The following is a 25,076-nucleotide window of genomic DNA, read 5'->3' on the forward strand; positions in this document are numbered from 1 at the left end:
CACTTGTGTAACTGGAGGACAAAATTCTTTTCGTGACGAATGAAAGAAGATAGCAGGAGGTGCCGCATGTTGCATATAAATATTTGGCAAGATATTTGTTCGAGTCGAAAGCAGACTATTATATAGCCTAAAGAGTGAGGCTTAGACATTTTTGAGATGAGGGAGTTACCAGCTTTCAAAGTCCCATAAAGTCAATTTCTTCCTTTTTTCGAAATAACACCAGACGTTAGTTTTATGCATTTCACGTTTCGCTACTGATAAGCGCAGATTTGTCGTTTCTCCTCAAATTATCACTAGCGTGTAGAAAAATATCTTCCATTGCGAAAAAAATTGCTCTCACACTGGTGAGTAAAGCGACACACTTGCTTGAAGAGAGCAGTGAATCATTTGTATGTGAAGAGCTTGCAAAGGAAACACTACGGTGAAATCTGAAATCATCTCTCCAGAGAGATAATAAACTGGTGTGATCTTTCTCACACGAAAGGACAATACGCTCAATAACTACACAACAGAGCTCGGTAATTTTTTACTGTGTGCCTTTTAAGCATATATCAAATGACGGGAGCATCTAGGTAGGAAAATGGTCTGCGTTGTTGGATTTGCATCACGAAACTAAAAAAAATCCAGCCGTTCGTCACAGTGACTCATCACTAGAGTGACTCATCACTTTTGTTTCGCATAATTGTTGGTAAGCAGTATGTGTATTAATTTTTCTGCAAGTGGCAGAAACACATCACAAAGCAGAAGAAAAAAGTAGGGTGTGAAAATATTGCTACACGCAGCGGTGAATGTTCACTCTGCTCACTCTGCTACATATTGAGGAAAATAACAAGCCTGGCCTTCAACTACCGTAACTTAAGTTGCCAGGTAAACATGAATGAGACAAACAGCGAATGGACGTTTCAAAAAGAAAAAATCAATTGAAAATCACGTGGTTAATCAATTACGACCCTACTTTTTGTTCCTGAAGTATATCTCAGATACATGTTGTAAGAGGTCCCATCTTATTTTTGTAAGTGGCCCTACCTTTTCTAATGTTATGTTTCTCCCGTTTTCGTCTAACGCAAAAGATTGAATTCCGTATGTAGAACGAAAGTATGGAAGAAGAATTTCATTTAATGTTGGTAGCCGACGGAATCGAACCGATGGGCCTCTCACACATGCAACAATATAGCCCATACCGTGTTGGGATAGAGAGCGTCAAGCCATTTTTTCATGTCGGATGGAAGCAGATAGCAGGAGGTGACGCGTGTTCCATATCTCTTATAAAACCTACAGGGTGTGACTTAGAAACTTTTGAGAAGAGGTAGTTTTCCAGCTCAAAAATTCCAGATACCCAGAAAGTCAATTTTCTCCGATTTTTTTTGTGATCTGATGTTCGTAACATTATTACTAGTCGTGCTAGTGTTTCGTGCTGAGGATTGCAAGTCGGTAGATTTTAGGTAAGATCGTAGGGTGCTTGGTTTGGTAATTTTCAGAGGAATGTACAAGTCTCCCATAGATTAAGATTATGCCTTTTTCATCGAGGAAAAAAATTACTTTTTTTTAACTTGTTGAAATTCGGTCGGCATTTGTCATTCCTTTCAACTCTTCAGTGAACATTTCTGTTGCGCAATTTTCGTTAGTGTCTTCCTGGCGTGTTCTGATTCTACTACAACGAATAGGTGACGATGAAGATTAAATTTGCGACGACAACGCTGGCTAAGCGAAGAAGCAAAGTGGTAATCCAAATCAATTATACGTGTAAGTTTTATTCTATATTTCAAACTTTTTTGACATTTTTCGATGTTTTTGAATTAATTTAATAATGACAGAATAGACAAAATGACAGAATAGACAATTGCTGGAGAACAATGACAAAAAATATGATCAATTCAGTTGGCCATATTTGAGTATAATAATCTATTTGCATATTTGAGTATGCAGCCTACAGGAATATAAAAATAATGGATTATCATTTATCAAAATATACTTGTTTCAGTGAATTAACTTCATATTACTTGCGTTCCAAAAGCCCGGATTCACAACAATTTTTCAGCAACTTGTTAATGTATTACTTCTTGTAATATTCAGCAGAATTAATTCGGTACAGGACGTTGAACACTTGCCGTGTCATCTTCTTCGAGTGCAAGAATGACTCGGTTAAAAGCTACTGTCAGATTACCGTTCTGCGGAAGTGAAGCTCAAAGCTAAGCTGCAAAGTTACTGCCTGTTATTCACCTAATCGCCTAGCTTACACCACTACGAAACTGTCGTGCGGACAGGCCACTTAGAGCATGGAAAATACTGTTGTTGTATTATAGTGATTTTACCATATTTTCCACCTCTAATGTTCTGCCGCTGTTGGTGTCTGGTAGAATCAGAAATCCCTCGAAGAAAACTATGCTCTAACTTACAGTTCATTGATCAGCCAACTGATACGATAGTAAATAATGCGAACAGGATAATTACTCACCACAATTAATCCCTAATGAAAGGAAATGCATTCTACCGGCACTGAACGCATCCTGCATGCATACAGTACGACATTTACAATCACTCAACAATAATCAAGCTTCCGCTTCTTCCTCATTCAGATGCAGAGCATGCATCGTCGCATGAAGCTGGAAGTTTTCCACCGATGTGGATGCTCTTTCTCACGTTGCAGCATAGTAGCCGCCTGTATCAGTGCCAGAAATACTGTTGACTATCAACGCTGGAGTTCCTCGGCGCTTGGCATACATTATTACAGGCTATTACCAAGAACCTAAGACCAGCAGCGGGGCGGGCAGAATGTGAAAAATTGCTTCTCATCACGTGATGATGCCAAGGCTGCGCCTGTTATGTTCGTTGACAGGCAAGCATACCACAAGCCAGGGGTATTACTACTGGTGTGGCAGACTCGGTGCCAAAGATGACGACGATGGCGGCGGTAACAGCAATGGTGTGAAAGATGCGGTGAAAGATTTCCAACGCCGGTGATCTGCAACTAGATACTAATAGGTATCAGTCCTCGAGACATGCCTTCAGTCAACAGTCTTTCCTGCAAGTAAAGAAGAGCTTTTCACACTTTTCCCTTGCTGCTGCTGTTGCTGCTAGCACCGCAACCAGCAGGTGGCAGGTGAGACTTGCAAACACCTTTCCGACCGGTAGACAGATGACTGTACTAAAAGTATCATGGCCACACATTCATGGGAATGAAGCCAGGTTGACTTTAGTTAATTATGCCAATTTCGAGGGTTCTGAACTTGAACGTGACGGTAGAGTGAAATGACAAAAGATTAATTTGAGTAAATGATTTACCGCAAGGAAACGATGGGAAATCGAGAAAGCGATGTGTACTCTGCCAGCTGGCAAATCTAATTCCAGGAAACAGACGAGAAGCTCAATTCTAGAGAGTCCATTATGAACGTAGAGTAGAGGGTGAATGCAACGAATTTCCCAGAAAAAAATTCTATCGAGTTTTTATAGCCCACATTTTAGATCGTACTTTCGAGCCACCAAATTGAAAACTAAACAAATTTAGATAGGAACAGAAACATTTTACAGTTCATATAGACCGAACAATGGCGTTGTCTGAGAGTTCGGCGAATTCGCTGTCAGCTGTCGTTTTTGCCGGCTGACGTGTTACTTCATCATCCATCGAGAGGTGGTTGAATAGGGTGCCCAGCTTGTCATTTTGTGCGTCAACATGACATATTGATATGTTTAAAAAACTTCTCCCGTCTTACAGTAACAATCACGCTGAACTATGATATTCCTTATTTTCAAAATACTCCCGTGTTTGTCATTTCAATTGAGACCTCCATCGAACAAAATGTAATAGCTATTTGCACATCTGGTTCGGGCACACTTCTCATCCAACACCGCCGCAGGTTGAAACCCAATCTGCTCAACTTTTTTCGAGGCTTTTTCCTAATGTCGAGTGCCGATTGAATTTCATGTCTGAATCACTGAACCGAATCAATAAATTCGGCACCGATTCACTGGCACCGAAACTGGCCTTGTGAACCGGCGAATGTTTGCCGTGTTCACTTTTGAGTTATATTCGAGCAATCGCAATGCATATTTCTAGCTAACCTGTTTAACAGTGAGCTGTGGAGTACAGGAATAGATAAAAGTATAATCGAAGTCTGATAGTAGAAGTACGTATGATAAATATTTTTTTATGGCAAAAAGTTGAGTGAAAACAATATTTCTTCGATATCATCTTTGTTTTCGAAGACTAGTGCTTTTCCTGTGGGATGGACATTTATAACCGTCGGGCGCCTTGGAGAATCCATGCTGCGAGCGGTGGGATGGTGAAAGCTTCATATTTAAGGTTGAATAAATATATTTGCGCTGCTGTTTACCGAGGGTATTCATGTTGAAGTAAACCTTCGTTTTTGTTTGTTAGTTATTTCCATCCAAAAATTCCACAAGTGAATTATGTATCCAGGTTTTTGTAAATGTTAGTGGAAACATTCTCGCGCCGCTTTAAATTTGCGGAAGTCATGTGATGAAGAGAAAAATTATTTGATGAAGGGAAAAGCCATTTTACCGGAATGACTTTTGCATTGATGATCGGACATTACTGCATCAATGCTTTCCTCACATTTTTTTTAGTTATTTCAATGTTCAAATTTTAAGCTTTTTTATTTGAACAACTTATAAATTTCCCTTATATCGGTGTACGATATTTAACTGTCGAAATTTTCAATTAGTTTAATCGCTTGGAATACTTTTTTTATGACGATAACCTTACTGCAAAAAATACGCAATTCCGGCCAAAAGATATAAATTTATGCAAAAACTCTAAGTTAAGGAAGACTAATTCTTTTATTTTCTTCGTATTTGTATTATGAACTTAATGTTTTTTTTGTTTTCTTCAAATCGTATCAGATCTGGGAGTTTTAGTTCCAGAGATGTTTTTCATATTGTTTTACCAATTCCAAGGGTATTAAACTACACCTATATCGATGTCTCATCGCATATAGTCAAATGAAATATTGTAGTTCATTTTCCTTTCCTTCTTCGAACTTCGTACCAAGACCATTACTGCCTGAAATAAGGGAGAAATTTAGCTCTCAGTGGCAGTATTCGTGAGCAATATTTTAGAGAAAAACTTTCTTTTTTCTACATATGATGAAATTCTTATTTTCATGTTATAAAAATTTATGAATTTTCGATAAAAATTCGAATCTAACTATTTTGTTTTTTTATGAATAACATTAGAGATAGTACAATATTGTAATTTTGCAACTTTATTGAAAAAGTTTTATTTTTATTTTTGAAAATAATCGATTCAGAGCTTTTTCAATAACGCATTTCAAAAATCGTCAATTTTGCTCTAAATTTTCTATTTAAATATTCACAACAAAACTGTTCTTGGACGACTTTCAGAGCTTTTAAGGATAATTTAGCTGAAATTGAAAATTTATGAATCCTATTAAAAGTTATTATCACATTAAAATACGCCCTTTTCATTTGTTTGTCGTTTTTTTCTGCAGCAAAAAATATCTCTAAACATTCCGCGTCGAACACTCGACAGAAACGGACGTGCAAAGTGGTCGTTCTATTACAATCCGGTCCGTGTGTACGAATAGCCAAACAAAAGAGTGTATTATTCGCGCTAAAGGCCAACTAGATTGTGAATTGTGTCGCTACGTGCTGTACCCGGCTCGCAACTTTGGCTGTATTGGTGCAAAATACCAGCTGCAGTTTTGATCTGTGCACAGTGAATAGATCTTTCTAATTCAAGGCCATCATTTGACAGTCGAGTCGTGTCGCTGTGCTGAGTGATCTCACACCCGGCTCACCGCTGGTGGCTGTATTGGTGCTGCTGTACTGGTGCTGCTGGCTGCTTTGGGTGCAGCTTCGAACGATCGGACAACCACTGCTGGAAGGAAGAAGCAAATAGGTACGTGTTCTTGTCGGCGCTAGGGCGCTACATTTAGCGCGATGGATATAGATCCCTCGCCTCCCGTGCCACCATCCCCGAACCCCCCTGACCCTGACCCTTCTGTTACCCCCTCCCCTGTTCATTCCCCAGTCCCCCCTCGCCCCAGGCTTTACCCGGACGGATCTCAACAGGGCAGCTATACTGTTTATTTTCGTCCAAAGGCAGGAGTGAACTCAAAGCGGTTAAACATACTGCAAATTTCTAAAGACCTGACGAAGGGGTACAAGGCCGTGACCGAAATTTCCAAGGTCCGACCTAACAAGCTCCGTGTCGTGGTCAGTGATCTGGCACAGGCCAATGCTATCGCTTGCTCTGAGCTCTTCACACGCGAGTATCGCGTTTACATACCCGCACGAGACGTGGAGATCGACGGTGTCATAGCCGATTCGAGTCTGTCTGTCGAGTGTATCCTAAAAAGCGCAACCGGTTGCTTCAAAAATACCGAAACACAGGCGAAGATTTTGGATTGTAAGCAATAGCGGTCCATGTCTCTCGTCGGCGGTAAAAAAGTTTACACTCCGTCAGACTCGTTTCGCGTTACGTTTGCCGGATCTGCACTCCCTAGCCACGTCTCGATCGACCGGGTTCGTCTGCCTGTGCGATTGTATGTACCCCGTGTTATGAATTGCACCAATTGCAAGCAGTAAGGCCACACAGCCGCCTACTGCTGCAATAAGGCACGATGTAGCAAGTGTGGGGAGACTCATGCGGGAGATTCTTGCAGTGTTAATGCTGAAAAATGTATTCACTGTGGGGAAAACCAGCATGAGCTCTCCACATGCCCGGTGTACATGCAGCGCAGAGATAAAATCAAGCGGTCACTTAAGGAGTGTTCGAAGCGTTCTTATGCTGAGATGCTGAAGAATACCGTGACCACTTCTACCATAACATCGAACCCCTTTGATCTGTTGTCCTCTGATGAAACCGATTCTGACGATTCATCAGCGGGAACATCTTATGCCAATCCTGGGGAGTCTAGGAAGAGGAAAAATGTTTCTTCTCCTAAACTTTCCCGTAAAGGTCCTAAGATTTCCCAAAGTGTAATGAAAAGTACGAACAAACCAAACAGTGCTGCGGAAAAACCGAAGCAAACTCCTCCTGGGCTTGCAAATTTAAAGTCCCAGAGGGAGTTTCCAGCACTGCCAGGAACATCTAAAACCCCAGTTGTTCCTTTTGCACATCCAGTTGATGAAACAAACTCTGGATTAGTGAAATTTTCTGACATTGTGGACTGGATTTTTGAAAATTTCAATGTACCCGATCCAATTAAAATTTTTCTTACAGCATTCCTCCCAACAGTTAGATCATTTTTGAAGCAGTTGACTGCCCAATGGCCCCTCCTTGCAGCGATTGTATCCTTCGATGCCTAATTCAACTGCGTATATGAAGGATTCTATCTCTGTCTCACAGTGGAATTGTAGAAGTATTTTACCAAAAATTGATTCACTTAAAGTTTTGATAAATAAAAACAAATGCGATGCATTTTCCCTTTGTGAAACTTGGCTTACTTCAAATATTGATCTTAACTTCCATGATTTTAATATTATTCGCCTTGATCGAGACACCCCATATGGAGGAGTACTTTTAGGGATTAAAAAGTGCTATTCTATCTATCGTATTAACCTCCCCTCGATTCCAGGCATCGAAGTTGTCGCATGTCAAATGACAATACAAGGTAAAGAGCTTTGTATTGCCTCAATATATATTCCTCCCAGAGCACAGGTTGGGCAACGGTTGCTCTTTGATTTAATAGAACTTCTTCCCTCGCCACGTTTGATTTTGGGAGACTTCAACTCTCATGGTGTGGCTTGGGGTTCCCCTTACAATGATAACCGCTCCTCTTTAATCTATAACCTTTGCGATGACTTCGACATGACTATTTTAAACAACGGTGAAATGACACGTATCCCGAAACCTCCAGCGCGCCCAAGCGCTTTGGATCTATCCTTATGTTCGACGTCGCTACGGTTGGATTGCACATGGAAGGTAATCCTCGATCCTCACGGTAGCGACCATCTGCCTATTCTTATTTCAATTACAAACGGGTCAACTCGCATGCGACCAATTGACATTCCGTATGACCTCACACGGAATGTCGATTGGAAGTTATACGAGGAAATGATTTCAAAAGCGGTCGAGTCGATTCAACATCATCCACCACTTGAAGAATACAACCTCCACGCGGGCTTGATTCTCGACGCCGCGTTGCAAGCCCAAACGAAGAAATATCGCGGCGTGACGATCAAAGAACGGCCTCCCACTCCGTGGTGGGACCAAGAGTGCTCCGATGTCTACACGCAAAGATCCGACGCGTTTTTGGCCTTCCAGAAGGGAGGTATACCTGGCGACTATTTACGGTATTCGGAGCTTGATACCAAGCTTAAAAGTTTGGCTAAAGCAAAGAAACGCGGATATTGGCGTCGGTTCGTGAACGAGACGTCGAGGGAGACATCGATGAGCACTCTTTGGAACACAGCCCGAAGAATGCGGAATCGCGTAACGGTCAACGAAAGCGAGGAGTCTTCAAGTCGGTGGATATTCGATTTTGCCAGGAAAGTATGTCCGGACTCTGTTCCTGAGCAAAACATTGTTCGCGATGCGTCTCCGGGCCACGACGCGATAGAATCACCTTTTACGATGGCAGAATTTTCAGTTGCCCTCCTGTCCTGTAACAAAAACGCGCCTGGGTTAGATAGAATCAAATTCAACTTGTTGAAGAATCTACCCGGCAATGCCAGGAGGTGCTTGTTGAACTTGTTCAATAAGTTCCTGGAGCAAAACATTGTACCGCAGGATTGGAGGCAAGTGAAGGTGATCGCCATCCAAAAACCAGGGAAACCAGCTTCTGATCACAACTCTTATAGGCCGATTGCAATGCTATCCTGTATCCGGAAATTGATGGAAAAAATGATACTCCGTCGTTTAGACCATTGGGTCGAATCAAATGGTCTACTATCAGATACTCAATTTGGCTTCCGCCGTGCCAAAGGGACGAATGATTGTCTTGCGTTGCTTTCAACAGATATTCAGCTGGCGTATGCTCGCAAAAACAAATGGCGTCTGCGTTCTTGGACATTAAGGGGGCTTTTGATTCCGTTTCTATTGACATTCTTTCGGGTAAACTTCACCGACAAGGATTTTCTCCACATGCATTTTACGCACGGCGATTTGGCAACTTTTCGCATTAGCTACATGGGTCTTCCCCAGGGCTCATGTTTAAGCCCCCTTCTTTACAACTTTTATGTAAATGACATCGACGAATGTCTGGCAAATTCATGCACGATAAGACAACTTGCAGACGACAGTGTAATCTCTGTTACTGGAGCCAAAGCTGCCGATTTGCAAGGACCATTGCAAGATACCTTGGACAATTTGTCTGCTTGGGCTTTACAGCTAGGTATCGAATTCTCTCCGGAGAAGACTGAGATAGTAGTTTTTTCTAGGAAGCATGAACCTGCTCAGCTTCAAACACAATTAATGGGTAAAACGATTTCTCAGGTTTTGGTACACAAATATCTTGGTATCTGGTTCGACTCTGAAGGCACCTGGGGTTGTCACGTGAGGTATCTGATGAAAAAATGTCAACAAAGAGTGAATTTTCTTCGTACAATAACCGGACAATGGTGGGGAGCCCACCCAGGAGACCTTATAAGGCTTTACCAAACAACGATACTGTCTGTTATTGAGTACGGGTGTTTCTGCTTCCGCTCCGCAGCAAACACACATTTGATCAAACTGGAGCGAATACAATATCGTTGTCTGCGTATCGCCTTGGGTTGCATGCAATCGACCCATACGATGAGTTTGGAGATCTTAGCTGGAGTTCCACCATTGAAAAACCGCTTCTGGAGCCTGTCTTCTCGTATTCTAATCAAATGTGAGGTCTTGAACCGTCCCGTGATTGAAAATTTTGAAAGGTTAATCGAACTTAATTCTCAAACCCGTTTTATGACATTGTATTTCAATCACATGTCCCAAAATATTAACCCTTCTTCGAATATTCCAAATCGTGTCGACTTATCAAATACTTCTGATTCTACTGTGTTTTTCGATACATCCATGATAGAAGAAACTCGTGGAATCCCGGATCATTTACGCGTGCAGCAGATCCCTAAATTTTTTTCCAATAAATATCGAAACATCAACTGCGACAATATGTACTACACTGACGGATCACTTCTTGATGGGTCCACTGGCTTCGGTATCTTCAATAACAATTTAACCGTCTCCCATAAGCTCGATAATCCTGCTTCTGTTTACGTCGCAGAATTAGCTGCAATTCAGTACACCCTAGGGGTTATCGAAAAAATGCCCACGGACCATTATTTCATCTTTACGGACAGTCTCAGTTCCATTGAGGCTCTCCGATCGATGAAAGATGTTAGGCACTCTCCGTATTTCCTGGGGAAAATACGGGAACATCTGAGTGCTTTATCCGAAAAATCTACTCAGATTACCTTAGCGTGGGTCCCTTCTCACTGCTCGATACCGGGTAATGAGAAAGCGGACTCTTTGGCTAAGGTGGGCGCAAGAAACGGTGATATTTATGAAAGACCAATTGCCTTTAATGAATTTTTCGCATTTGTACGTCAGAATACGATCATCAGTTGGCAAAATTCTTGGCCCAAGGGGGAACTGGGAAGGTGGTTACATTCCATAATCCCCAAGGTATCGACGAACCCGTGGTTCAAGGGGTTGGATGTAGGTCGGGATTTCATTTGCGTGATGTCCCGGCTTATGTCCAATCACTATAGATTTGATGCGTATCTCCGTCGTGTTGGGCTCGGGGAGAGTGGTATCTGTGCCTGTGGTGAAGGTTATCACGACATAGAGCACGTTGTTCGGTCATGCTCTGTACACCGTGACGCCAGGTCTAGATTAATAGCTTCCCTGCTGGCCGAAGGTAGGCAGCCGGCTGTTCCTGTTCGTGATGTCTTGGCGAGCCGTGACCTATCCCACATGTCCCTTATATACGTTCTCCTGAAATCCATCCACGCCCCAGTTTAGTCCTATCCCTCTCCGCCTACATCCAACCAAACGACAAGAACACGTTAAGACCCCGGATACGGAAACAGCAATCAGACCCGCGCGATACTCTCAAGGCCCGATGGAAACAACCCAATATGCCAGTCCGTAATATCTTGGCCCAGCAGCGGAACAAATTTAATATGCTGCTTACCTATGGCAATGAAAACCATCAAACAGCAAACCTGTGCTTTTAATGCAAAATATCCTAGCATTAAGTTAGATTTAGTTTAGTCGGCAGCGAGGATAAAAAATTTGCTTTTAGTTATTAAGATACTTTAGAAAGTAAGCTACCAGATATAATTGGCGCCGTTAAACATTGAATTGTATTTGTGCCGTGTCAATAAACTATAGATGAGGAAAAAAAAAATATCTCTTAACATCATTTTGTAGCGCACGTTTGACTCTACATATGTGTATCTCCTAACTGTTCACGAGTACTGGCTAACAAGCCAGTCGTCGTATGTTCGAATCCAGGTTCACATTCCATTTGAAGTGTCGGATGCATCGACCATGTCAGATTTCAACCAAAATTTGAGAGTCGATGAATTTTGGGCTAGAACTTATAAATTCAAGATTTTGTACCGATTGGTGGACCTCCGACTGCCCTCACATTTTGCGAATTAAGAAAAAAATTTCTTTTAATTTATAGATATCAGATCTCGGAACTCCGAGGAGCTACAACTTTGACCTTGATCTTGTTTTTGAAGGGTTTTAGATGTAGAATCGAACTAAGTAATCAATAAGGCTCTGCCTTGTTGCCAACATTGCGTTTTTTTTTTCAAACTGTCCCCCATGTAACATTGATGTTGTCCACGCCAATGTGTATGGCAGACGATTTTACAGTAGAAAAAAAAAAACAAAATCTAAAGTTTAAAAGATACAGCAATTTAAAATTTTCAAGATTTCGAAAATTTAAATTTTCAAGATTTCTGCACAACTCAAAAAATTAGAAGATTCATAGGGGAACTGCTCCATTATTCATCTCAGCCCTTATATTCATCTCCTACAACATGAAAACACAATTGAAAACAGGAAAAAACACATATTTTCTAACTAAACCAATCTGCTAATCCATGGAATGGATTCTTCTTAGTTCACTTGAGATAAAATAGGATCCTCAAAAACTCACTTAAAAGCTCTAAATTTGATCTAAATTTGATTCAATCACCTACCACAGAAAACAAGTTTTGCACGTAAACAACTACAGCGGATCTAGGTAACCTACTACGACGGGCTGTGGTTACGTTCATTCATGACAATGTGATTCATTCATGATTAACAGTGCGATAAATATAGGGACGTCGTCAGATGAATAATTGAGCAGTGATTCAAGTTTTGAGATGGATATGGAAGCGTTGTGAAAAATTGTTTGTTTTACAAAATTCAGGATAAATCTAGTTAAGTTTACTTAATATATAATGCTGAACGATTTCATAAGAGCACGTAGGCGTATTTTGTTTATTTGTTAAATGATTTCGTGAAAATTTGGTGTTTAATCCGTACATTCTTCGTGAATATCGGCTCAATGAGATGAATAATGGAGCAGTTCCCCTACGAAAAGTGTAATCAACACCCGTCCCGTAACTAGAGTAATGATTTTTTTACACAATTTTGATTGGTTCAGATTGCTAAGCATGATCCGTTGAATAGTTGGTTACTTCTTCGGGATTATTCTTCCAATCTACTAATTATTCATACAATCTGTTGATTTCCACGAATTCTTATTATTAAAAAAAAAGTAGGAGGTTGTATCCAAGACACGACCGCATAAATGACGTAGAACTACGTACACTATTAACAAATGCATTAAGTATTTCATTACCCTAGTAACACAACTGGTTTTATCAAAGTTTCATAGCGCTTTTTTGGCTGTATTGAGTGCTATAAAACTTTGATAAAACCAATATTTTTACTTGGGTAATGAGTTATAATGTCTACTAATGAATGATTGTGAATTTCGTGAACCGGATTCAACAGTTAGCAGAACGTGCCGAGTTAAAAACCATACACAGCACACACACAAATCATACCATATCATAGACACCCACATCATACCATATCATACAGACACATACACATCTCCCAGCTGGTCTCGAGGTACGATGCTGGCCTAACAAGCCAGTCGTCGTAGGTTCGTGTCTCGGCTCGGGAGAGACTGTTAGTGTCAGTAGGATCGTAGCGCTAGCCCCGCAATTGTCCTGTACACTCAACAGTTGGCTGCGAGGTCTGTGTATAATAAACAGAAGGTCGAGTTCCGATACGGAATGTAGCACCAAGGCTTTGTTTTTTTTTACAGACACATACACATCATACCATATCATACAGACACACACAAACAAATCATATCATTCATACACACACATCATACCATATTATCATACCATACACACATCATACCATATCATACACACACAGCAAGCAAGCGACCCATCAGAGGACGTTATTTTTATTCCAACAAGGCTTGACAATTTTCAATAGTGAAATAGTTCGTAGATTCAAACAACCTTTTTCTGCATTTGGGCAGATGCGTGTATGATTTTCCAATCGATTGCTGCAAGAATGAAGAAAATCGGTTGAAAACCAACTGACCTCTAAGCATTTGAAAAGTGACAAATTTCGTCCCAGTTTTTCAGTTTGCATCCCTGTGTGGTATGCTAAAGTAAAACGTAGTTCTACGTCAAAAAAACAAAAAATACTGATGTAACCACATGATGGATTACAATAATCAATATGTTGTTGGATTGATAAAATGATGGACAATTTTGTGATTCCTCAGTTATCATTATCATATCATTGTTGAACAGTGAAAATTTCACAAAATTTTCAAGGTCGTATTTTCACGAACAATGTACCAATCACATGCGAGCACGCCTGGCACTGACTTCATGAGTAGACACCAACCGCCTGCTGTGATATTTTGTACAGCGATGGCAAAAAAAATGACAGAATCTCCCCGTCCCAATAGGTCAACTGATGTTCGCTTCCATGAGCCTAGACTATTTTAATGTCTTGAAGGTGAAGCTTTTTCGGAAAGCTCGTAACCACCTCCAATATCAGACAGTTTTACGTTCTGCGGTTAGAATGTTATTAAAACTGATGTCTTGAAGGAAAACATGCTGGCAACAGTACTGCACCGAGTAATGTATGAATAGAGCGCTGGTCACTCGTCGTCTATCAGTGCAGTAGAAATCGATATTTATTTGTGTCTGCAGCCAAGCCAAGTGAAGGCCACATTGCCGCTGTCGACGCACAGTGGGGCGTGTTGGGCTAACGCGTAGATATCTTTTTGCGATTTGTAACACAATCGAATTGCCGTTTGAATTGTCTTCTTCTTCTTCCTGTTTCGTATAGTAGCAAATATCAGAATTCAATATAATTATTCGGGTGCCGTAAAATACACTGCGCCACCGGGGACAACAAAATTCTGTACGTGCCGGTCGAGGCAGATAGCAGAATATATAAATTAGGTTCATTGTACAGATAAAATGCGTTGTTTATTTTTGAACTCTACACTCTGTTTTTCTAATGTCCATTCTAAATTTTCTGTGAATATACATTTTTGTTTAAAAACTATAATTCTTTGTAGTTATTTTTTCCACGAACTTGTAATTGCAGGAAAATTTTATTATGTGATATCTTTGCCGCTTGGTGATCGGAGAGTGAGCCATCGTTCACAAGACAAATAAATGTTGTTTAATTTCTACTCATTCGTACTCAATTAAGGTCTGTATAGAAGCTTGCATTTTCGCGTATTGAAGAAAATTGACTGTATTAGAATAAAAGGTTTTTATCAATTATAAAGAGAATATTTTTTATTTCTAAAATAGAGGCTGCAAATAAATAATCAAAATATAGACCCCGTTCGATTTTGCCAAACACGACACGGCAGAATTTTCTTGTTGTCAAGATTGAACCATGCAAAAAATGAACGGTTCTCTTCTCATGACTTTTTTTCATAGATATTTCCACCAATGAAGTAGTTTTAGTTCGAAGTCGTTTGATGTGTCGCTTGATGAATTGAGGCTGACGACCTAGATAATTGATATTACTACCCGAGTAATTAGTGGCTTAGTACTGCTTTCATCATGCATGATCATTATATTACCGGCACATGTGCATATTCCAGGAACCGTTTTACCGATTCCGGTCATCCACTTCGGCAACATAAAGAACCAAAATACTCTTTTTGGGGATATTAAGGTTAAATTGATTCAAATAATCAAGAAAATTAAGAAATGTGATTAGACATAATCGCTCGTTTTTGGCACATGTGTGCCAAAATCTAACCGTGCCAGAAGTAAAACGAGCTCAAATCAAACAAAGCCTCAAAGGGAAATATAAAACTATTATAGTCCTACGTCAACTATGCGGTCGTGTCTTGGATACCACCCTCCTTCTATTTTTTACCACGGCATTTTTATTTTCTACCGTCAAGATTCTAAGTGCACTCAATCATGGTTTACATGATTCTGAAAGATTTTCGGAAACACATTCGAAATGAATTTCTGTTTCGTCGATATTAAGCTCAGAATTACTGCGGGAACGAAATTAATCAAATAACTCCATTGCCAATCGCTAACAATTATTGGGGTCAATTTTTGGCTCCTGTGCATTATACTAATTACGAAAATACCCGTTTTGGATAGTATTCTTTCATTTAAGCTGTTTTCCAGATGGCAGAAGTAGTCATATTGAATTTTGAAAGTGATATGTGGAGTCAGTTGTTGTCCACTGGGTATCATTCCGGTTACCCATATTTGATGGTATTCGGTCATTTAGGTCTATTTGCCAGAAAGCGGAAGTCGCCATTTTTAATTACAAAATGGCCACTGGGGTCGATTTTTGGCTTCTGTGCATCATATCGATCATTTCAAGCAATTCTTTGAAGATTAGTTGAAATATGTGTTTCATTAGTGTGGGAAGGACCCATCCCTTCTCCTAGAGTAGATGTTAGATTGAAATGTTAGATTTGATTCCATTTCCTTGTTAACTTTCGAGTATGGAGTTATGCAGAAACTTGTGTTTGGGACCACTCCCTTTCAAACTCTCTCCTTTAAAAGTTCCTCCTGCTGAATGTCGATGTCGAACCACAATAGAAATATTTCTTGCTCCAAAAAACTTCCACTTGCTAAATTTGGTTCCATTTACTTGATTGGTTCTTGAGCTATGCAGAATTTTGTGTTTCATTTATTATCATTTATCCAAAGAAGGGGTATTGTGCCAGGGATGATATTTGTTGACACTAATGACTGAAAGTGAAAAAAAGCGTCCATAAACGTTATTTTTTTACAATCCTTTCAGAGTTCTCCCTTCCCGCTTTTGCATGGAAGTGAACTGTCAAAACACCTCATTATATTTCATGCGATGGAAACAAGAGAGCAAAATCAGTTTATTTCTTTTTACTATATACCTATGGAATATTTCACTTTCATGTAATGTTCATATACTCTTCCTTGTTTCTTTTGTTAACGAAGATTGTCAAGTCATCGGTCAGTGTCAGTGAAAAAGTGTTTCGGAAAGGTTCATTTTGGCTGAGTGGAACGAAATAGTCATCGGCGACAACAATGGACAAAAATATTACGTCACAAGAAAGTGGCTTCGGAAGATCCATATTGATGTTTTTATAGGCAAAAGATGCCATTTTGTGTTATTGGTTGAATTTTTTAAAACACGACATAACGTAATTTCAATCTACACATATAAAAATGCGGTCCTGTCTGTCTGTTTGATCCATATAGACTTGAAAACTACTGAACAAATCGACGTGAAAATTTGTATGTAAGGGTTTTTGGGGCTGGGAAAGGTTCGTATGATAGTTACAAATGAAACACAAATTCCTTCTAACTTGAGAACTAATTAAGCAACCTGAAACCTTCTCGTCTGCAAATATTGGTAACAAAAATCGATCGCAAATTTCTGATGTAAACTTGAATATATATATTCTGTTTTGCATGCGAATTGATAATGAAATTATAAACGATTTTTGTTACCTTTTGATAATAAACTTTGTTTTAAATCTCATTTTTGCTAAGATTTTTTTCATCCCAGGGTCCCGGGAAATGATATTTTTCATTGCCGTCGATATTAAGCTCAGAATTACTGCGGGAACGAAATTAATCAAATAACTCCATTGCCAATCGCTAACAATTATTGGGGTCAATTTTTGGCTCCTGTGCATTATACTAATTACGAAAATACCCGTTTTGGATAGTATTCTTTCATTTAAGCTGTTTTCCAGATGGCAGAAGTAGTCATATTGAATTTTGAAAGTGATATGTGGAGTCAGTTGTTGTCCACTGGGTATCATTCCGGTTACCCATATTTGATGGTATTCGGTCATTTAGGTCTATTTGCCAGAAAGCGGAAGTCGCCATTTTTAATTACAAAATGGCCACTGGGGTCGATTTTTGGCTTCTGTGCATCATATCGATCATTTCAAGCAATTCTTTGAAGATTAGTTGAAATATGTGTTTCATTAGTGTGGGAAGGACCCATCCCTTCTCCTAGAGTAGATGTTAGATTGAAATGTTAGATTTGATTCCATTTCCTTGTTAACTTTCGAGTATGGAGTTATGCAGAAACTTGTGTTTGGGACCACTCCCTTTCAAACTCTCTCCTTTAAAAGTTCCTCCTGCTGAATGTCGATGTCGAACCACAATAGAAATATTTCTTGCTCCAAAAAACTTCCACTTGCTAAATTTGGTTCCATTTACTTGATTGGTTCTTGAGCTATGCAGAATTTTGTGTTTCATTTATTATCATTTATCCAAAGAAGGGGTATTGTGCCAGGGATGATATTTGTTGACACTAATGACTGAAAGTGAAAAAAAGCGTCCATAAACGTTATTTTTTTACAATCCTTTCAGAGTTCTCCCTTCCCGCTTTTTGCATGGAAGTGAACTGTCAAAACACCTCATTATATTTCATGCGATGGTAACAAGAGAGCAAAATCAGTTTATTTCTTTTTACTATATACCTATGGAATATTTCACTTCCATGCAATGTTCATATACTCTTCCTTGTTTCTTTCGTTAACGAAGATTGTCAAGTCATCGGTCAGTGTCAGTGAAAAAGTGTTTCGGTAAGGTTCATTTTGGCTGAGTGGAACGAAATAGTCATCGGCGACAACAATGAACAAAAATATTACGTCACAAGAAACTGGCTTCGGAAGATCCATATAGATGTTTTTATAGGCAAAAGATGCCATTTTGTGTTATTGGTTGAATTTTTTAAAACACGACATAACGTAATTCTAATCTACACATATAAAAATGCGGTCCTGTCTGTCTGTTTGATCCATATAGACTTGAAAACTACTGAACAAATCGACGTGAAAATTTGTATGTAAGGGTTTTTGGGGCTGGGAAAGGTTCGTATGATAGTTACAAATGAAACACAAATTCCTTCTAACTTGAGAACTAATTTAGCAACCTGAAACCTCCTCGTCTGCAAATATTGGTAACAAAAATCGATCGTGAATTTCTGATGTAAACTTGAATATATATTCTGTTTTGCATGCGAATTGATAATGAAATTATAAACGATTTTTGTTACCTTTTGATAATAAACTTTATTTTAAATCTCATATTTGCTAAGATTTTTTTCATCCCAGGGTCCCGGGAAAAGATATTTTTCATTGCCGCTTCTCGGGAAATCAATTTCCGGAAATATTGAAAACTCTACTAGTAAGCATGGTAACAAAATCCTTAAAACTTTGCTACTATATCACAAATTTATATTTTATATGTGAGCAAATTATTTTGGATTCGAACCAGCGTCGCCAGGTCATTTTTTAAAAAATCTGGAAAAGGCAAAATAAAAATCTGGAAAAAATCTGGCAGTCATTTCGTGGGGTGAAAGTTAAATTTTTTGAATAAAAGTCTTGGGGTACGCAAAATTTGAGGTGACAAAATTGCAAAATTTCGCGCCAAATTTGAAGTGATGACCTTTTTACGGAACAGAGAAAATAAAATCTGGATAAAATCTGGATCATCCATGATAAATCTGGATAATTGAACATCAAAGCTGTCTACCTGGATTAATGTTCAAAAATCTGGATAATCCAGATAAATCTGGATACCTGGCAACGCTGATTCGAACTATAAAAATGTTAGGTATAGGTTCCGATACTCAACTCTGGACCCATATTTATTTCTATACTTTAAATTTCACCGTATTTTGAGTTTAAATTGGACTGGACCTAAATGAAAGATTTACTTCGAAAAATCGAGAATATTGAAACAATTTTCAATCAGACTCGAGACTGTTTAAATTCGAAATCACTGCAAATTTTACAGCAGCGCTTCTAGTGGTCGGTTCTAAAACCATTGGACAGCTGGAGTTGAAGGTATTGAAAACTTTTAGACCGAACTTACGAATCTCTCCTAACCTATTGAAATATTTTTTGGATTTCGCATTCTAACTGATTGCTTTAGTACTTGTGCGGTGAAAGCTGCCTATGATTCATTTTAGTTTAGATATTGGATATTGGCAACAAAGTTTCAAATTCCCTTTTAGTAATGTCGGTTCTTTGCAAAAATTGTTACGAAGAGGCAAATAATCGTTTCTATATTGACCTTTTATGAAAAACCCCTTGTCGCAAAAAAGACTGTGATTTTCCTCCATTGTTCAACATTATTGACTTTGCTGTTTTCTTTTTATTCCTTTCTACTCGATGACAGGTACGCCGAGCTAGAGAAGGACCCGAAGGCTCGCAGCTTGGAGACGGCCTTGGAGCAAGCGTTGAAGGAGGCTGTTGATGACGATACCTATCGCAAGGTGAAGCGAATGAGCTACTCGGGCAACGCTGCCAACGAGGTAAGTCGGTTATTATTTGCTCGGGACTTCAGTGGTCTAATGGCGACTTCCATAGGATCAGAAGCCTGTTTGTTTCGGATGTTGGTTTAGGATAAGTATAGGTATTATAGTCGGCTGGAATATGTCGAGTAGTGAACCAACTTCGGTTTCACTACCATCGCTTTTATGAGTCCGAGACAGTAGTGAAGGTCCTTCCCAAGCACTCGATAGTAAAAGTTAAAGAGAAAATTGTAGAATGCCACTCGAGCTCTGCTGGTGCTGCTGCTTATGCACTGAGTAAAGATTTATGGCATGGAGGGGGAGACTCGGACAACCTACTGAACAGCCTGATGTTGGCATTTTATTTGCACTTGCCAACTGTTCGCAGCCTGGATTGGAAAGTCACATGGTGCGAGTAAATAAAAGTTTTGATTGTTGTAGGGACTTTTCTCAACTTGCTTTTGCTTTCCCACTGCTCCGGCATCAAGCTGACACTCAATAATTGTTTTTTCCGTCGAACAAAAAATGACGCATTAAATTTGCGCTTGGAAGCTGGGGATTGCAATCTCAAACAACAGTATTATCACTGTCTCGCACTGTCATTGTTTGAGGAAAGGATGCAAAATGTTGACATATTTTTGTGTGAGCGTTTGTTCGTTTCCAATTTATTGGAAAATGTGATAAAAGAACTCCGAACAAAGCGTTTTGCCGGGGACGCCATAATTTCTTACTCGAGAGGATGTTTGGTTGCCTCTTTTACTGTCGTTGATTTAAAAACAGAACATTGGCCCTGGAGCGGGGAAAAATGTGTGCCAAGAGTGCAATGTATGATGCTGCAAAAAAGTCGGAAAATGCATAATGTGTAGCATTTAGGGGAGAACCGTACAAGACGCACCAGTTGGGTAAGATGGCCTATGCTATTAATTCCTTAAAATATTTACACATGTGGCTTTTTAAGACGAAATTCTTCGCTTTTCTCATAAAAACCCAGCTTCTCCACAGTTCTCATATAAAAAAGTGTGCCATAATGACTAAAATACTCAAAAAACTGTGCAATTGGCTGTGGCTCTGTTCAACATGTAATTATTCATGTATTTTATTTAAGCTTTTATGATTAACTGACTAGTAAATAATACAAAAAACTATGGTTCCCCAAACCTTTACACTTTGGGAGTTTATAATACTATGAGTATTTCAAATTATTTCACTAACTTTCGTCAACTTTTACTTAAAAACAATCAAAACAAAAATTGGGGCGGAATGCACTATGAAGAGCTTGCAGGGGATTGCTTGACAACTTAGAGCATGTTCCATTATTTTTTATTTTACTTTCGAGACTTCAAGCGCTTCTCACTTCGTGTGCTGATTTCTGCTAGTGGCATATTAGCCACCTGCTTTGTAGCATACTGGCCTTTGTTGTGGTGCGTTTTGGGCACGGGCTTGTTTGGCGGCAATTGTAATTTTTACCAAAAAAGACATTGAAATCGAGTATTTTATGATTAACTTCGTCATAAACATACAATAAATAGATCCTACAATCATCCTACACGTTCAATGTCGCTTTGAAATGATTTGAAGCGCTGTAAATCGCGAAAATGCTTAACTGGTGCGTTTTGTACAATCCTCCCCTATCTGCTTTGCTTCGGTGCCAAGCCAGCTTCAATCGCATGTACGCATAATAATACGAGCCTCACAAGTCGGAGGCAGTGCCGTACTTCGGTCAGAGTAGTAGAAAGTATTTCGCCCCGGAGAATGATGCAACACAAAGCGCTAATATCAAACGATGTCACTCATATCGTTTTCTGCATTATGATTTTTGGCGGGCAACAAAGCAGTGAGGATTGCTACAATGAAAGAATTGTTTTTTTCCCTTGCGGGAATAAAACTATAATAAAAATGAGTGCTATTTTGTGGTTTGCTCGTACAGTGGCGACATAACATTATTCCAATTAGTGCTAATTCAATTACTTTAGAAAACTTTCATAGTGACAATAACATAACAGTGTTTATCTGAGAGCAAAAACTGTGGTTGTCCGCGATTGATTAAAATTAGTTAAAGTTGCACAAAGGCAATTCTTTAAAGCTATTGTTAACCTTGTTGTGTTTTGTTTCTTTTTTTGTGTCTAGGAAATAAATAATCGTAGGTCATGGGGGCCCTGAGTCAAGTCATATTGCCAGTGATTGGTACGAACAAGTGGCAGAATAAGGTTGACGGAAAATAAACAGGATAAAATATAACTACCCTGTGCAAGCTTTTCTCAACCTTATTTTCAAGCAGTTGATTGGATAAGTAAACTTGGTTATCCAGCATAAATTTCTTCACTTTTCCATATCAGGAAAATTTTGTTTGAAGTAAATAGCACCACAGACAGTATTTCATGCTCTCGTTGGCTTACCGTAGCAATATATTATGTGAAAAATTGTTCACCACACAGCAAACCCTAGCATCAAAACAAGAACAACATAACTAGTTTACCAAACTATTCCCAGCATTCGAACGCCTGAACTTTCGCCGTACCGGTAGCATAAATCAGAAAATTCAACCGACACCAAGAAAAAGTACAAAAGAAGTTATACAACAGTCTTCCAAGTGTACGCACATACACAAACGTAACTATTCATGCCGGTAGAAAACAGTCGAAAACTAACTTCCGCTAGATGCTGGTCATGCAAACTGACTTTTAATAAAGTTCTGAACTGCAGATAAAGCAGATTCGATTTACCAGCATCGAATTAACGGTGCATGTCAGTCATTATCGATTGCCAATCCGATAGCAGTTTGATAGGCCAATTTTCGATAATAAATTACGAGTTGACCATACTTTATCAGATAGTATCATCTCGAAGGGAAGGATGTCTTATTTATTGCACATAAATATATGCATGAAACTTCAACATTTAATTTAATTAACTACGCGTTGAAGCATTTGGCTATACAAAAAGAATATTTCTATGGTTAATTTCAATAGTAAATGAAAAAAGTATGAGATAAAATAATTTTTTTTCATGATATCAGAAAGAACAGACTTGCATTCTATTGGTATGGCAGAATATGTAAATGAATCGATCATATTGGATTACACTGATTGACAAAAAAAAAAGTGTTGATCTAAAGCTCGAAGATTACAACTTTTTTAACCATCCCTGCCAGTCTTGGTGTAGCAGTCTTGGTCTCAGCATTAGTCCGACAAAAGCTGTAATCGTACCTTTCACTAGAAAGAGGAAATTCAATCTGAAAACTCTCAAGCTTGGAGGAGTAGAAATTCCATTCAGTGAACAGGTTAAATACTTAGGAGTTATCCTAGATGCCAAGCTAAACTGGAATGCACATCTTGACTATGCAATCAACAAGGCAGTCAGTGCTCCCGTCCAGTGGTTGTGCTCCAAAACCGTTGGGAGAAAGTGGGGCTTGAGACCGAAAATGGTGATGTGGATATTCACATCGATTATACGTCCAAAACTGACCTACGCTGCGTTAGTGTGGTGGCCTAAAACCAAAGAGTCCACCGCTAGAACAAAGCTAGATAAAGTTCAACGACTTGCGTGCATTGCTATAACAGGAAAAGCACCCCTTCAAAAGCTCTTGATGCAATTCTTCATCTGCTGCCGTTGTACGAATACGTGCAACTAGAAGCAGAAAAGAGTGCCTTAAGGCTGAAAAGAACAAAAACTATCTTGTCAAGTGATCTTGTGGGTCACCTGACTATACTGGACTATTTCAAAAGAGGGCCAGTGATGAGTATGAATGGAGACTGCATGGCACCTCAGGATAACCATGATATTCCCTACAAGGTATGCGAAACGTCGCGTACAGACTGGGAAGTCGGAGTTCCTGATGTCCGTCCCGGTTCAACAAAATTTTTCACAGATGGCTCAAAAATAGGTACCAAAACTGGTGCAGGAATCTTCGGCCCTGGAATTAATATTTCAGTGGCAATGGGACACTGGCCAACAGTGTTTCAAGCAGAGATTTTTGCAATCCTTGAATGTGCGAATGTGTGTCTGACTAGGAAATACAAACATGCAAATATTTGTATTTTCTCTGACAGTCAAGCAGCACTGAAAGCACTTGATGCTTATAAATGTACATCCAAGGTTGTCTGGGAATGTATTCTCACATTGCGACAGCTATGTCGAACAAACTCAGTAAATTTGTATTGGGTTCCAGGACATTGTGGCATTGGTGGGAATGAAAAGGCAGACGAACTTGCAAAACAAGGATCTAACTCACAGTTTATCGGCCCAGAACCTTTCTGCGGTATTAAACTGTGCAGTGAAAATGGAGCTTAAACGCTGGGAGGAACAAAAGGTGATAACCAATTGGTTGGATGTCAAAAAGTGTTCCCAATCTAAAAGATTTATCACACCAAACGAGAATCATTCGAAAAAGCACCTAGAGCTCAACAAAAGAGCTCTTTGTACATACGTCGGCCTAGTAACGGGGCACTGTCCGAGTAGATATCATTTAAAAAACATTGGCCGGGTTCAGGATGATATCTGTCGCTTTTGTAATATGGAAAGCGAGACATCGGAACATCTGCTGTGCAGTTGTGGTGCATTATTTAAACGCAGATCAAGGTTTCTTGGCAGTGGCTGTTTACATCCCAAAGAGATTTGATCTTTGAATCCTGGGAAGGATATTGGCTTCATAAACCATATTTCACCTGACTGGGAGCGTGTCGGTGCTGGTACCTGATCACTCAACAATAGTGGTCATTGTATTTTGCAAGGGGACACGTATAGCAATTGACTCGAATATGTTACAAAAGTTCACATCAATGGACAACGTAATTCTAATTCCCTAACAAAAAAAAAAACATCCCTGAGAATTTTGGTGCCTCTAGCCATTACCAAACCGCGATAACTCGGGCACATTTTATAGTTTTGATATTAACAAAATCTTTGAAATTATTTATAACAAACAATATTTTAAACTAACTTATAAATCTATTTGCTGTGGACCTATTGCTATGACGGGTGGTAACGTTATGGAGAGTAGTGTGCATTTGAGAGGAATAAGACACTGGTGTTACTGGTGGTGAGATTGGAAGACAGAGAAGGAACAAGCTGGCTGGTGTGTTGGTGTTGGGAATAAAACTTGACAGAACAGCTGCGTAAGCTGCGTTAAATCCATCGAAATCAACACATTTGTTGACAGTGTTGGGTGTGACACATTTCTAGAAATGGAAGTATATAGGGTAAATGTACCCTTAGTGGAGGTAGTACCAATAGTGGAGGTAGTGCGATATAGAGAGTTTTTCTTTTATTTTGAGTAAGACTGGCAAAAAAAGTATAATGCAACATGTTTGTATGGGTTTTATGTAATGTTTAA

At 39.3% G+C, this 25,076-nt stretch overlaps 2 protein-coding genes across 8 annotated transcripts in view; one reads left to right on the plus strand and one right to left on the minus strand.

Annotated features, from left to right (window-relative positions):
• Positions 1 to 25,076, minus strand: part of LOC129732403 (uncharacterized) — a 596,785-nt gene that overhangs the window by 290,652 nt on the left and 281,057 nt on the right. The window lies entirely within an intron of this gene.
• The window catches only part of LOC129732404 (uncharacterized), a 104,734-nt gene that overhangs the window by 62,796 nt on the left and 16,862 nt on the right, over positions 1 to 25,076 (plus strand). For all 6 annotated transcript variants that reach the window (XM_055693259.1, XM_055693258.1, XM_055693261.1 and 3 more), the window contains exon 12: positions 19,630 to 19,765. In XM_055693259.1, coding sequence (XP_055549234.1) covers positions 19,630 to 19,765 — 136 coding nt within the window. The remainder of the gene's footprint in view (positions 1 to 19,629; positions 19,766 to 25,076) is intronic.

The sequence above is a fragment of the Wyeomyia smithii genome, chromosome 3 (assembly GCF_029784165.1).
Source record: "Wyeomyia smithii strain HCP4-BCI-WySm-NY-G18 chromosome 3, ASM2978416v1, whole genome shotgun sequence".
Lineage (NCBI taxonomy): Eukaryota > Metazoa > Arthropoda > Insecta > Diptera > Culicidae > Wyeomyia > Wyeomyia smithii.